This window comes from Gadus morhua, chromosome 13 (genome assembly GCF_902167405.1).
Source record: "Gadus morhua chromosome 13, gadMor3.0, whole genome shotgun sequence".
NCBI lineage: Eukaryota > Metazoa > Chordata > Actinopteri > Gadiformes > Gadidae > Gadus > Gadus morhua.
Genome location: NC_044060.1, coordinates 2,513,815 through 2,526,314, shown reverse-complemented (window position 1 = coordinate 2,526,314; position 12,500 = coordinate 2,513,815). Strand labels below are relative to the sequence as shown.

Below are 12,500 nucleotides of genomic sequence, written 5' to 3'. Positions count from 1 at the left end.
TGACACATGTGTCCAGCCTGGGATGTCCTTCTGCACGGCCCTTCCCGGTATCTCTCCACTGTTTCCATGAAGTGGAACCCATCTAGCATTCCTATTTCATTGTTGCCGTTGAAAAACGAATATCGGCCGCTATTATTTTGGTCTTGGTCCAGGTGTGGACTCAGTGTCCTGCTAGCTAAGGGGGAAAGGTTGGAGGACGGCCGGCTGGAGGTTGAAGGTTAATGGGGAGTTCACTGAGTTCAGTGGCAGATGAGTCATCATGACTGAGCTTTACAAAGAGTCTGCCCCTCTGCCTTCACCGTTTCGAGTTTGTTTTCATGAGCACAAACAACACCACTGTTTGCTTCGGGCTGTCTGAGAAAGCAAAATGGGCCCACTTATTTATGAACTATTTTGATACTGTTTTTAATATCAGGTTGTGGATATTGGTAATCTCATTGTGTTCCACCTGTGGCTGTTTGGGAACAGTTGATCTACGGGGGCGGGCTAGGGGAGACATCAGTGTTCACAGTTGTTGTTTCCAGATAATGGGAAAATGCAGTTTAGCAGTCTATCGCTCCAAGGACTGATATTAAATGGAAAAATATTACAAAAATCCAACCTTTTTAATAAAACAGCAACTTTCCAAGGGAATATGAAACTCTGAGATCCAAATCTTCACGCCAATGACCTGCAAATCAGGCTGATAGTGATTTTACCTAATCAATGAGACAAAGAATTAATTTCAGTTTTTGTGATTTTAGTTTCTTCATGTTGTTACAGTTGACTCTTAATGGTCGTTGATTCAAATAGGATTAGGAATAGGAATAGGCTTCTGATGTTGGAGTATGACGACGTCAAGTGTAAGTCATCCCCTTGTTGTTGAACACTCTGAGATATACAAAATAACATGTGTTGGGCTGAGGATTCTAGGAAGGAAGTGAAGCTGTTATCCCCGTGGGTACAACCCACGCCGACATCGTGATACCTTTTCAGAGAAATTCCTCTGTCTTTGTACCAGTGGAGTTGAATGAATTGAACAGATGTAGGTGATCGCTCACAGCTGGGAGGGAACATTTCTTTATATGTATCCTTATAAAGTGACTAAAAGCAAAACCTTTGATGAAATAACTCTCGCCTGCCCTTTCTTCCATGAGCAAAAAGTCTGAAAGACACCCAATGAAAAAAACGCACCAACACAAACAGGCTCCATCAGTGATCTGGGCGAATTGTGGAGCCCAGCTGAGCCTGTAATGGGCTCAGCACCAGGCAGAGGGTGGACAGGCCTGTGCCAGCACGCAACTTAAGAAGTCGATGACTCGCCCTCTCTATTTAGCCCTGGAGGTTGAAAATATAGTAATTTAATGCCCGGCTTTAGGATAACAGTAATCCTACGCTTGAAATGCAAAGGGCTTTTTGGTGCACAATGAGTTACACAAGAATGGCCACATAAGTAGAAATACAATGACAGGAATCAGGAGTCATTGTGTTTTTTTACGCTTGCTCAAATTCTAAAGTCTTTTCACTGGTGAGCAGGGGGTAGAGAAAGGAGTGAAATGTATTTAACAAGTGAAAACAGGCCTACGTGTCTATCGCCTCTTTGCCCGTTTGAAGTAACACAGCAACAGAGAGGGATGGAGCTCGGCAGGGTGCCATTGCATTAGCTGCCCCATTATTCTCTAACATTATTATAGTGTAGACATTAGCAAGTTCACAAAGAGAGTCACAAAGAGAAACAAAAGAAGCGAAGCAGAAAAAAGAAAGAAAGGTAGAAAGAAAATAAAACAAAGTTACTTCACTACAAGTTTCGGCTGGCGTGATCAGTTTCAGTGAATTAGCGTCTCACATCGTTGCATCTTTGTCAGGTTAGCATGTCAGCTCACACCGCTACCGAGTGAATCCACAGGGACAGGGAGCCAGGGGAGCATTCAGACTGAATTAGCTCACGACTCCTGGGATAGAGGCACTCTTCTGAGAGGCTGTCCAACCCGCTATTCAACTGTAGAATGGCATAACAAAACCAAACCCTGAGCCACCATTTCATATACAGCTTCACCATGATGTCTTTCTTAATTGCTTCTCAATTATCACAAGCACATGTGCTACTCATAAGAATATGGCATGTTTGATGCGGTTCACAGCAGGCTCATCCTGCTGGGATTTTAAACTTCTTCTCAAAGTAATGACCGCAAGTAAATTCAGCCTGACATTTAACTGAATATATTATGTAAAACATGTATGCGAAACAAATGAAAAAAAATCGTAATAAATCGGATATTAACTGACAAAGGGACACAGTTATTCTGAACCCATTACGGTTTCTGTTTGTCCAGGCACATCCTTGAATATGAAACGATTCAATTGTGGCCACATCCAAACAGAGAAGTGCAAGGCGTGGTTCGGGTTTCAGAGATGTTCTCGCTGATTTTCCTCTGTGAATGTGTGCAGGAGGGAATCCATGTTGGCGGATGCACACCATGTTTTAAACATTGGAACCAGATTAAAATCCACAGTCTGTTATCGCAGATGTACACATGGATTCACTCAGCCCACAAGCTCTCGGGTTTACAGAAAGATGTCGGTGCTGGGGAGGAAGCAAAGGAGCATGTAGGAAGCAAGCTGCCTTAACAAATTGATCCTTATTCTTTCTTTTGACTGAGGTAAACACTGTAAGCTGGGCGAGAGTGACAAAAAGTGCCAAAGCACAAAGCTATATATTTTTATTTGACATGCTAAGACACCCTAACTTTCGAGTCAGCTAATATTTGAGGATCTATTCAATTCAGTCATAGACCACAGTGATAAAGGCTTATACACTTGATGGTGTACCTCCTAAACTTGAACACTGGGACTTTTCCGTCCATCACTTACCAGGGAGTGCCTATCTAAGGTTTACCTTCAATGGTTTGTTTCCTGTGAAGCACAAAGAACCCAGAGTTCTTTCTTCTCTAAGCTGATGCATCCAACTGTGTGTGCAGAAAAAATGGGTGAATGGGCGTACAGCGACTCTTTTGACCTTTAAAAAGTTGAAACTTTGGATTGGGTATTGGAAAGAGAGACTGTTATGTCTGTAAAAAACATGCTAGCTTAGACAACATACATTGTCTGCAGGGAGACATGATTTTAAACACAGACGTTTAAAATCATGCTGTTTATAGTCATGCGACTATAAACAGCATGATTTTAAACTTCTTAATTTGGCTCCAAGGTGTGGTATTTTTCTCGGACTGAACTGAAGGGCTGAAGATTTGCAGATCAGGAGGCAAACAAGACTCTGGCCAGTATATGCCTGGTGGATTGCAGTGGGTATCTCCCGAACACCTCCATGCACAGGAGGTTCTAGAGCTGTCGTTCACGCCCAGGAGCCATACCTCTTTCCTCCCTCTCTCGTTCTGTCTCTCCTTTCTATCTTAAACCCCTGTGCCTATCCAGAGCCATAACCTTTTATATTACTCTCTATCAGCTCCCAGACCTCTATCAAAGATGAACTTGGACCATCTGCAAAACTCATTTGATGTATCCCTCTCTGCGTGTTTTCTTTTCATCGTATATCTCTTTGTACCGTTTTCTATCTCTGTGTCTCAATCAGTCAATCTTGCTCTCTCGCTCTCCCCCAATTCGTTTCGTCGCCCTCCCTCTAGCTCATCCCCTGTCTCTCCAGTCCAGTCTTTCTACATTGTGGGCCTTTTGTTTTCCCATGTCATGGAATATTTCTCATAAAGTCTAAACCCAGGAATAAAAGCTCCTTATCACTGATCCATAATACATCACTCCAGACATTTGTGCTGTGTTGGTCAGCCCGAAGTGCGATTTGGTGTCGGGGAAAACAAATGGCGTTGTGAGATCTTCATACGATGATATCATCCTCACTAGCTCGCCTCGTGTCAGAGGCAATGCCGTGCTTGTTTTTCGGAACCTCCATCGCTGATATCCACACAGGGTCCGGATACCAACGAGATATTACAATACACAGACGTGTCCTGTTTCATATTTCATCAGAGTAATCACTGTAAAATCACTGAAGTCGGAAGCCAAACGAATAGCACTCTTCATCATTAAGGATTTAATAATACTTTGATCAGTTTAAAACTGCCCTATCTATACCATCGAGAACATTTTCATCTATTTATTCTTATTTGAATCGTTGAACTACGGGGGAGTGCAGTCCCTTTACTGTATATACTATTAGTGTATTAAAAAGGCTCAAACAAACACTAACTGGGCGTCCTTAAAGCTTTGTTGACACCGAGAGAAGCTCCAAGAGTATCCCGCTGTTAAAGAACATCCAGCTCTGTTTTGCTTTCAGCTTAAAAAGTAAATAATGCAGGGTGAAGATTCTCTGTTGTACCATCATCCATAAAGTAAACCGCCCTCACATAATATACCAAACGGGGTCTAGCCATTGTGTTGTGTTGTTGTGATGCATGTTTCAACAAATAAGAAGCCTACTGTTTTACGAAGTACGTATAACATACTTCACAGTTTTCACTGAACCATGATCCATAAAATACACAACCTTCATACAATATAAGTTGTTTGTTGTGGTCTTATAATGTGTGCATGGTTCAATAGATAAATACTTTATTTAATTAGCGTAACAACAGTCTTTCCTCAACGGGTTGTAAAAGCTTTCAGCAGTAGCTAAACAAGCCATTCCCTCATTGTGTATCAGTATTGTGACTTGATGTAATTGTGTGCGTAATTGTAATCGTGTAATTATGAGCATTGATACATGACTTTTTATTCAATTGAAGTTGATTGAGGTGCAGCATACTATTTTTGGTATATCGTGGTTAACAATTCCTCTTAATTTAAGCCTCAAAGCCCTCCGCACTCCAGAGCACCCTAGTCTGGACGACGTCTCCTCTCCCGCTATCACCTCGTCCCAAACCAAGCAACTCTTTAACAGCAGAGGTCTGATCAGGCCGTTTTGTTCTAATATAGAACAAAAACACCTCTCTCCAATGCATCACAAACCAAGAGGTCACCATCGGCAAAGCGGTCCAGGTTGTTTTTCAATCAGCGCTCTCATAATACACCCAGCAGGGAGTCGCAACGGTGCGAGGAGCTACCGGACGATCAATGTCCCAACCGGCGCCATTCAGCCCCCCAATGTCTGCTTTAATAACATCTGTCTCGAATACACCTTAACCGGAGTTTCTGTACAACACGATGAACCAGTAACTTGAGCATTTGACTATTTATAATATGACATAATGAAAGAAATCTAGCAAATGTAAAATGTATAATTTTGACTGGATAAAATTGAAAGAAAATCAAAAACACCCATACGTAAAAAAAAAAAAAAACGACCAGAGACATGACAAAATGTAGAAGATTAAAAGCGGGAGTGAATGAACATACCGCTGATCATGGCTCTCTTGGGCAGGATGGTGACGGCCCCCACGGCCGCGTCCTCCAGCTGGTGGATGGGGCTGTTCTTGGCCCCCCAACTGTCGGAGCCGATCCACATGAAGTGGCCCACCTGGTCGGCCCGCTTGCTGGCGTTCAGAATGCCCCTGCAGGCCAACACAGGATGACTCAATGACTCACCGCTCGCAAGGTCATGCAAAGTGTGTGTGTGTGGTTGCGTATGTACTGTACTGTGTGCAGTTCATGCACGTACAGTGTATGTGAATATGTTAACTGACAGATAGCTGGCTTTATGTGTGTGTAATTAGACCCAGCCACCCGTGACTTGACCGATGGCAGCCTATAAACCTGAGGTATAATACTCTAGATAGCACACTTTCAATTATATAAGGTATGACCTTTAATTTGATAGCCTGGGTGTTTGTTGGTCATGTATGTTCTATAAGCGTGACAGAATTGGTTGATAGCATGTAAGGGAGTGTCTGTGGGGGGTCAAAGACATGATTCAATGAGTTAACAAGATTCGTGACACACATTTGCACAAGGACAACATTACTGTTCATGATTGTCATGTTAAACGAGTGTTTAAAATTGAAATGGACTCATATTTCCAACGTCAAAATTGACTGAACCAATAATTGCTAACACAATTGCTTACAGCCAACGTACAGTAAATACACAAAATGAGCTTCTGTTATCATCATTGATAACATCTTGTCCTAATGTCGGGACCAGATGTTATCAATGTTATGTGATAGTATGTCATTACATAGTATACCACGGACCATATTAGCACCATTGGGCTTGTCTCCCAAATGCATCATCTTTTATATCGAAAAACCTTCCTTGCTTTGCGGCTTGTGTTGCTGCTGTCGGTTACCAGTCCCAGCAGTACTCAAGTCAGCCTTATAAACCAGGATGAAGGGCTCACCTGATGTCCTCGTCGGAGGCGAAGAGGATGACGGCCCGGGCGTACCGCGTGTCCAGGAGCAGACGGATGATCTTGTCAAAGTCCGCCGCTTTGTGGTCATGGGGGATCTTCAGGGACTGGGCGATGCATATCCCACCTGGAGGAGACAGAGACGGCTTAACTGGGGCTCAAAGGATGGAGAGCATTTTTTTATTTTTCGTTTGCTCCCTCTAGAATCTGCTCTGAAGGGTTGTGCCATTAAGTTTGAAGCTGCTGGAAGGAACTTTGAAAAGAGGCGTACAAAAGGCAGAGAGCGCTGGAGCTTTGTTCTCCGTACTCTTTAAACCTAGCTAAGATATAATGCACTGACTTCTACAGGGTTGAAGAAGAAAGACCCAAAAGTTTGAGTGTCTTTGTTCAATAAATGTCACTCCACTGCAAAACATTCCTTTGGACTCCTTATATTCTTCATTCACACTCCATTACACAGACCTTTATTGTCTTCAACAGATAAACAATTTCCAAAATCCACATTTTGGTTTTGATCACCAGTGTGGGAAATCAATTTGTTTTGACATTACATGCAACAATGATGACTATCATATTGTGGAAACAAAGACAAAGCATTGCCAACACCATTGTATTGGATGCTTTTCAGAGCTCATCATCATTATTTGGGGTTTAAGATGTTATGATACGAGTGTACAAGCTACAAACAGAGACAGAATATTGCCATGTGAATAATGGTAATCTTGTGAACAATTAAATTCTTTATCCGTCTCAATTCTCCAAAGTAACAAATAAATGTAGCAAAATTGACAATTTTCCTATTTGAGTAGCCAACTTTGGATTGTTTCTGCATTGTTGAACAAAGCTAAAATCACATCCCAGTAAGCCATATTTTACTTCAGCATTACATGTACCGTGATAAGAATAGACAGAATGTGGAGATATCCCCTTTTTCACATATTTTATTTGGTTATGGGACGGCAACTACAAACCTACAGATTTAATTTCAAAAACCTGGTCCGCCGAGGTTGGGGCGTTTAGCTCGAGGGTGCTCAAAGGAACACTGCAGATGCAAGGAATCTGCACCAGCAGGGAGTTCAACACCGTAGGCAGTACCCTTTCTTGTCCCACTCTGTATCTCCCTTAATTCATCGATGTAGGAGCATATCTAATCCAAAAACAGAAGTTGAATTCCTTCCACTGCTTAGTTGAAGAGGAAAGGAAGGGGACCCTGTAATCACCTATCTCACCTGTCGGTGTCATGTGAAGTTGAAGGGTGAACCTGACGAAGCAACAGTGAAACGGGTCGTTTACGTAAATAAATTAGCTTACCTTTGTGCAGTGACTTTACAGATTTTTTGGCATTATACTATTACCACCAGCACCTGAGAATCAAAAGGCTATGCAAAGGGACTTTGTTCTTTTGAGTGAAAGAAGGCGCTTGGATCCTAGTTGTGGTGTGGTCATCTGACACACAGCAGAACCAAGTCAATCCATCAACAACTAATGAAAGATACAAACCGATTATTTGTTAAATGAATCAACAAACCTTCACCATTATCAAAGTTTCTTTCCATCTCTCTGGAATCATTATTTGGCATGGATCGAGCTGGCATCACGGTATCTTTCTTTCAATTTATAATTGACTCTGGCTGGTTAATTTACTTTGAATAGGGATTTGCGCAAACATATTTTTTTCCTGGAAAATAATCTTCAAATTACCCTATTAATTCCTCATTAATCAAGTTAATTTCTTCAGTTATAGATAGACTGTCAGCCTTGCTATCGGCAAGAGGCCATGGGTGGTTTAACGTCCATATTGGGAAAAAATGGACGTTTCAGTAAAATGCAGTGAAATATCCCTGAAAGTAACTATTATTTGTCATAAATCATTCCAATTGGACATTGTATTGTGCTGTGCAGTCCCCAAGGACAACAGACGACAGCTGTACTTAAGGCACAAGCTGATTTGCTTTTAAGTCTGTAAAATGGAGATGGAAAATGGGCTCCTCGTTTAAGATTGTTACCAGAACCCTTGACAGTTGCAAAATATGTAGTTATAAAGACCCCTCTATTATGCCCAATTTCAATTGCAGCAAACTTGATTGATCAAATCTCCCACCACAACCTTGGTGGCTGTAAACATCAACAGGGCTTTTAATATTTTTGCTGCAACTTCTTCCCACCAATAAATCGACGTTGTGAATTCGGAGTGCTGTTTCCTAACTTGACATTGCCACTGTCGGCCAAGGACACCAGCAGCTGTCCAAAAAGGATGCTGATGACCAGCGGGCGGACTGCCCTTCAATCGGCTCAATGACCCCGACGGACCAAACACAAGCACACACATGTGTGCACGCACATACATTAGGCCCCGTCCACACAAAGCCGAAACGAGCGAAACCGTTCCGGTTTCGATCTATCCGGTTTCAGAGTATCTCCGTAAAGACGGAGTCAAGCGAAACCGGGTAGATCTGTAGAAACGCTGTAGTACACATGCCAGGCCCATAAGGGGCGCTGCTTCTGCTACAGAAATCCAGAAGAAAAATAAATAAGAAGAGGCGAGCATGCGCATAAAGGCTGTCCCCCGAACCACTAACAACACAAACAGTCAGTTAACAGTCTCAATAAATAATGGCTTAGCAACCCAACAAGGGACATGATCTCCTGCAGAACGATTACAAGGCTGTAGTCCGCCATCATCTTTGTTGTTGTAACTTGTGAGTTCTGAGACTCCGCGGGCTTAACAGTCATTGGCTAGAGGGTCGAGGGGTGGGGCGATGACGTCATGGTTTACGGTTTCAGTCGGTTTCAGGCGTCCACACGAATCCAAAACGAAACCGGGTAGATTTGAAACCACCTCCGAGGGTGGTTTCAGAAGTTTACGGTTTCGGTCAGCGGATTCGCCGGCTTCGTGTGGATGGAAGGCCGAACCGTACAAGACCTTTGCGGTTTCGCCATGAAATCGGCTTCGTGTGGACGGGGCCTTAGACATCATCACAACCACATACATGCCCAGCCCACACAAATCTCCACCATTAATCTCCCTGTGCTGCTGTGTAGCTAAAGCGCTAATGGCTAAAGCTTGTGACCCCACAGCCACACACGGCTCGCGGAGTGTGTGTGGTGGTAGTCATCACGGCTAGACAGGCAGCCCGCCTTAATTGGCTCCTCCTCCTCCTCCTCCTTCTTCTTCTTCTTCTTCTTCTTCTTCTTCTTCTTCTTCTTCTTCTTCTTCTTCTTCTTCTTCTTCTTCTTCAGCGCCTGTTGATGTATTGCTTTTTTAACCGCAGTGCTTGGAGAGAGATCGCAGGCCTCAGGGGAAATAGATGTAGGTGATTCAGGGCACTTCTCATTATCACGCAGCGCAATTTACCATCCCACAGCCCAGAGGAACTGGGAGGGAGAACCACCACAGCTGGGTGTCTGGGGCCTCTGTCTGGGGCGTCTTCTGAGACTTCAGGCGATGTGGTCGATGACTTGGTTAAACTTTATTTGGCTCCTCATTATTAATAATGTAATCATCGTAATCCTCAGCGGATGACGATGAGGATTATTAACAAGCACTTTGTGCCAACACTTAGGAAGAACTATTTCGGTAGACAATGTGGTTGACTTCAGCAGAAAAGGGAGAGTATCACCGGTATTTTTAATGACTGATGTTCCTGTATTATTATAGTATATTGTCTACATATCGTTGGTCTCATAGCATAATTGCCTAAGTCATATTTTGGCCAAATTTTGATATCTAACCTAACTCTACTCTCCTAACGCATCTGATTCACTGTGCCTCATTGGATATGTCCTCAGGCAATGCTTTTCAGAGTGCTTTTTACATTCCATAATTCCTATCTGCCTTGATTTAGGCATTTGTTATGCTAAATACAAGATGACCCTTTAAATATCACTTACTAACAATATGCTATGTTTGCATTACATTAGTGAGGGAAACTGATCTTTTCCAGTTCTGGAACACATTGCATAGGACTTGATAATCCAATCACAGAAGAGATTATAGATAATTATATGATACAGATAATTTCAGGTTTCATAGAGGTATAGTTATTAGACCCGAGCTGTTAAACATACAACAGCACACAGTAGCAACGGAGGAAGATCGAGGCAACGGAATTCTGCATGGACCGTGGAACCTTTAGTTATCGGATAGAAAAGAGATCTGAAATAATTTTCCCCGATACATTATAGTGATCTCATCTAAGCCAGCATTAACAATTCTGCATAAATAATATAGTATGTGAGTGGTTTATGAAAACACCCATATTTACCAAACACTGAGACATTGGGATGCTGTTAATAGATGTTTCTCCTAAATATTGTTTTGATCCAGTTGATTCTGCAAAGGTTGACAGCTCTGCAGTTCTGGGGGTGGAATGCGGTTTTAGCCCCCTTGCTCTATATTTAAAACATAAAAGCATCTAATTTCTGTAAACAGGAACTGCATACATTATACTGAGTCAGAGCATCTTTCATAACAGGTCTTTTTCAGAAGATATCCACCATTTAAAGAACGTGAAGGAGCATATGACTGGATTATTGCTTCTGCTTTCCATTCTATTTAGCCTTAGGAGCGTGAGAAGACTGTAACAGATATTCCTCTTGTTATTCCTATACCATATCCATTGCATTTGTCAAAACTGCAAACTGTCATGACAAATTGCCACCCCCTCCCTTATCTGAAATTTAATTTAAAAGCGGCGTTATTACAGATCAAATATATATAGTCGGTGAGGGTATTCAGTGTGGGTTCTGCATTTTATTAAATAAAATGAATAAAACATTTGACTTGGGCTATGCGGTAGTCTCATTTGTATTCATCCCCCCTCTTGTTATTCCTGGTCAGACAATTGTTTTCATATCCCTGGCCCATATGAAAGGGTAGTTTAGAAGTGTTGCTGATTGAAATGTAGTTTAATAAACTGCATACATACATTTTGGTCACGGAGTTGGAGAGGGTCTTTGTACCGTCCTCACCGGCAGTTTGAGATGGTGGGGGATTATCCCCCTTCAACCATTTCAGATTTATTAATGCATCATTTTGCTAAATACCGAAGCAACAAACTGTCAGACACGTTTTTAGCGGCGGGTAAGAGTTATGCATGTTGCTCAAGGATTACGGGTACATTGAGCTTCAAACCCAGAACAACTTTTGGCAGGGAATCAAACCACTAACACATACTCTTACCATATGACCACTATTCTGCTCGCCTTATTTAATGTGTGCAATCGTGTAGGCCTACTGTCATCAGCACCAAACCATAAAACAACGTATTTAAGAACTCGTCGGTTCTTAAACATGACATATTAGACGCCCGCAAAAACTCACAGGTCACATCTAAGCCAACTAGCAGTGAGTAATGCATCTGACAGCAGCGCCAAACGCATGCAAACCAAGGTCTAGAATTCAACTACAACCCCACGAGCCCTGCTCATGTTGACCTCGAATGGGCTAGACATGTCTGGATAGATTCCCTTCATGATGGCTACGACGCTGCTCATTGACCCCCCCTCGCCTCGCGGGGACACCCTACATGACATAGCCATCACAGGGGAAGGCTCAGCCTTTGACCTATTGATCACATGGCACTCCGCTCTCAGAGGCAGGATTAATCCATCCCAGGGAACCTCACGAGAGAAGGCATGTTTTCCATCGCGTCGTGGCAATTTCAAAGTGCCACTGTGACGCACGCCTGCTGTTTTGATGCGAAACACCTCTCAGTTGCCACAGCGACAGTTCTGTCATGGCCAGAGGCTTCGTCGTTGCGAAGGTTGCTGTGATGCCGGTGACTTCACACTACGTTGTGCTCATAGTGTGACGGATCAACTTGGTTTACTTTCATTGTCGTGTGTCATTCTCGCCAAATTTTCCCAAGGAATAATTGGTTTCTATGTCAAATATAACCGATGCGCAATTGGACCGGTTTTGTGCATCGTGAAGTCTTTTCCTCAGAAATGGTCTTGAATGACGATTAAAACGTCATTCCAGTTTAACAGCACGGTGGAGTACTTGAGAAAGGATGAATTGAAAGGGCACGACGAGAAGTTCAATGAGGAAAAACTGGACCTGCCCCACTCAAACAATGAGCTAAACACGGCTGTTTTTGTTGCAGAGTGAAACCCTGAAATACAAAGGATAAATAGAGCATTTATATGGAGGGCTAGAGTAATTTCTAATCAAAGAGCAGACAATTGTGATCATACTAGAATAAAA

General features: G+C 42.6%; 1 protein-coding gene across 2 annotated transcripts in view; it reads right to left on the bottom strand.

The window, feature by feature from the left end:
• The window catches only part of grm7 (glutamate metabotropic receptor 7), a 189,597-nt gene that overhangs the window by 86,509 nt on the left and 90,588 nt on the right, over window positions 1–12,500 (bottom strand). For both annotated transcript variants that reach the window (XM_030375438.1, XM_030375436.1), the window contains exons 3-4: window positions 6,284–6,419; window positions 5,344–5,498 (exon numbers count right to left, since the gene is read on the bottom strand). In XM_030375438.1, the coding sequence (XP_030231298.1) occupies window positions 5,344–5,498; window positions 6,284–6,419 (291 nt within the window). The remainder of the gene's footprint in view (window positions 1–5,343; window positions 5,499–6,283; window positions 6,420–12,500) is intronic.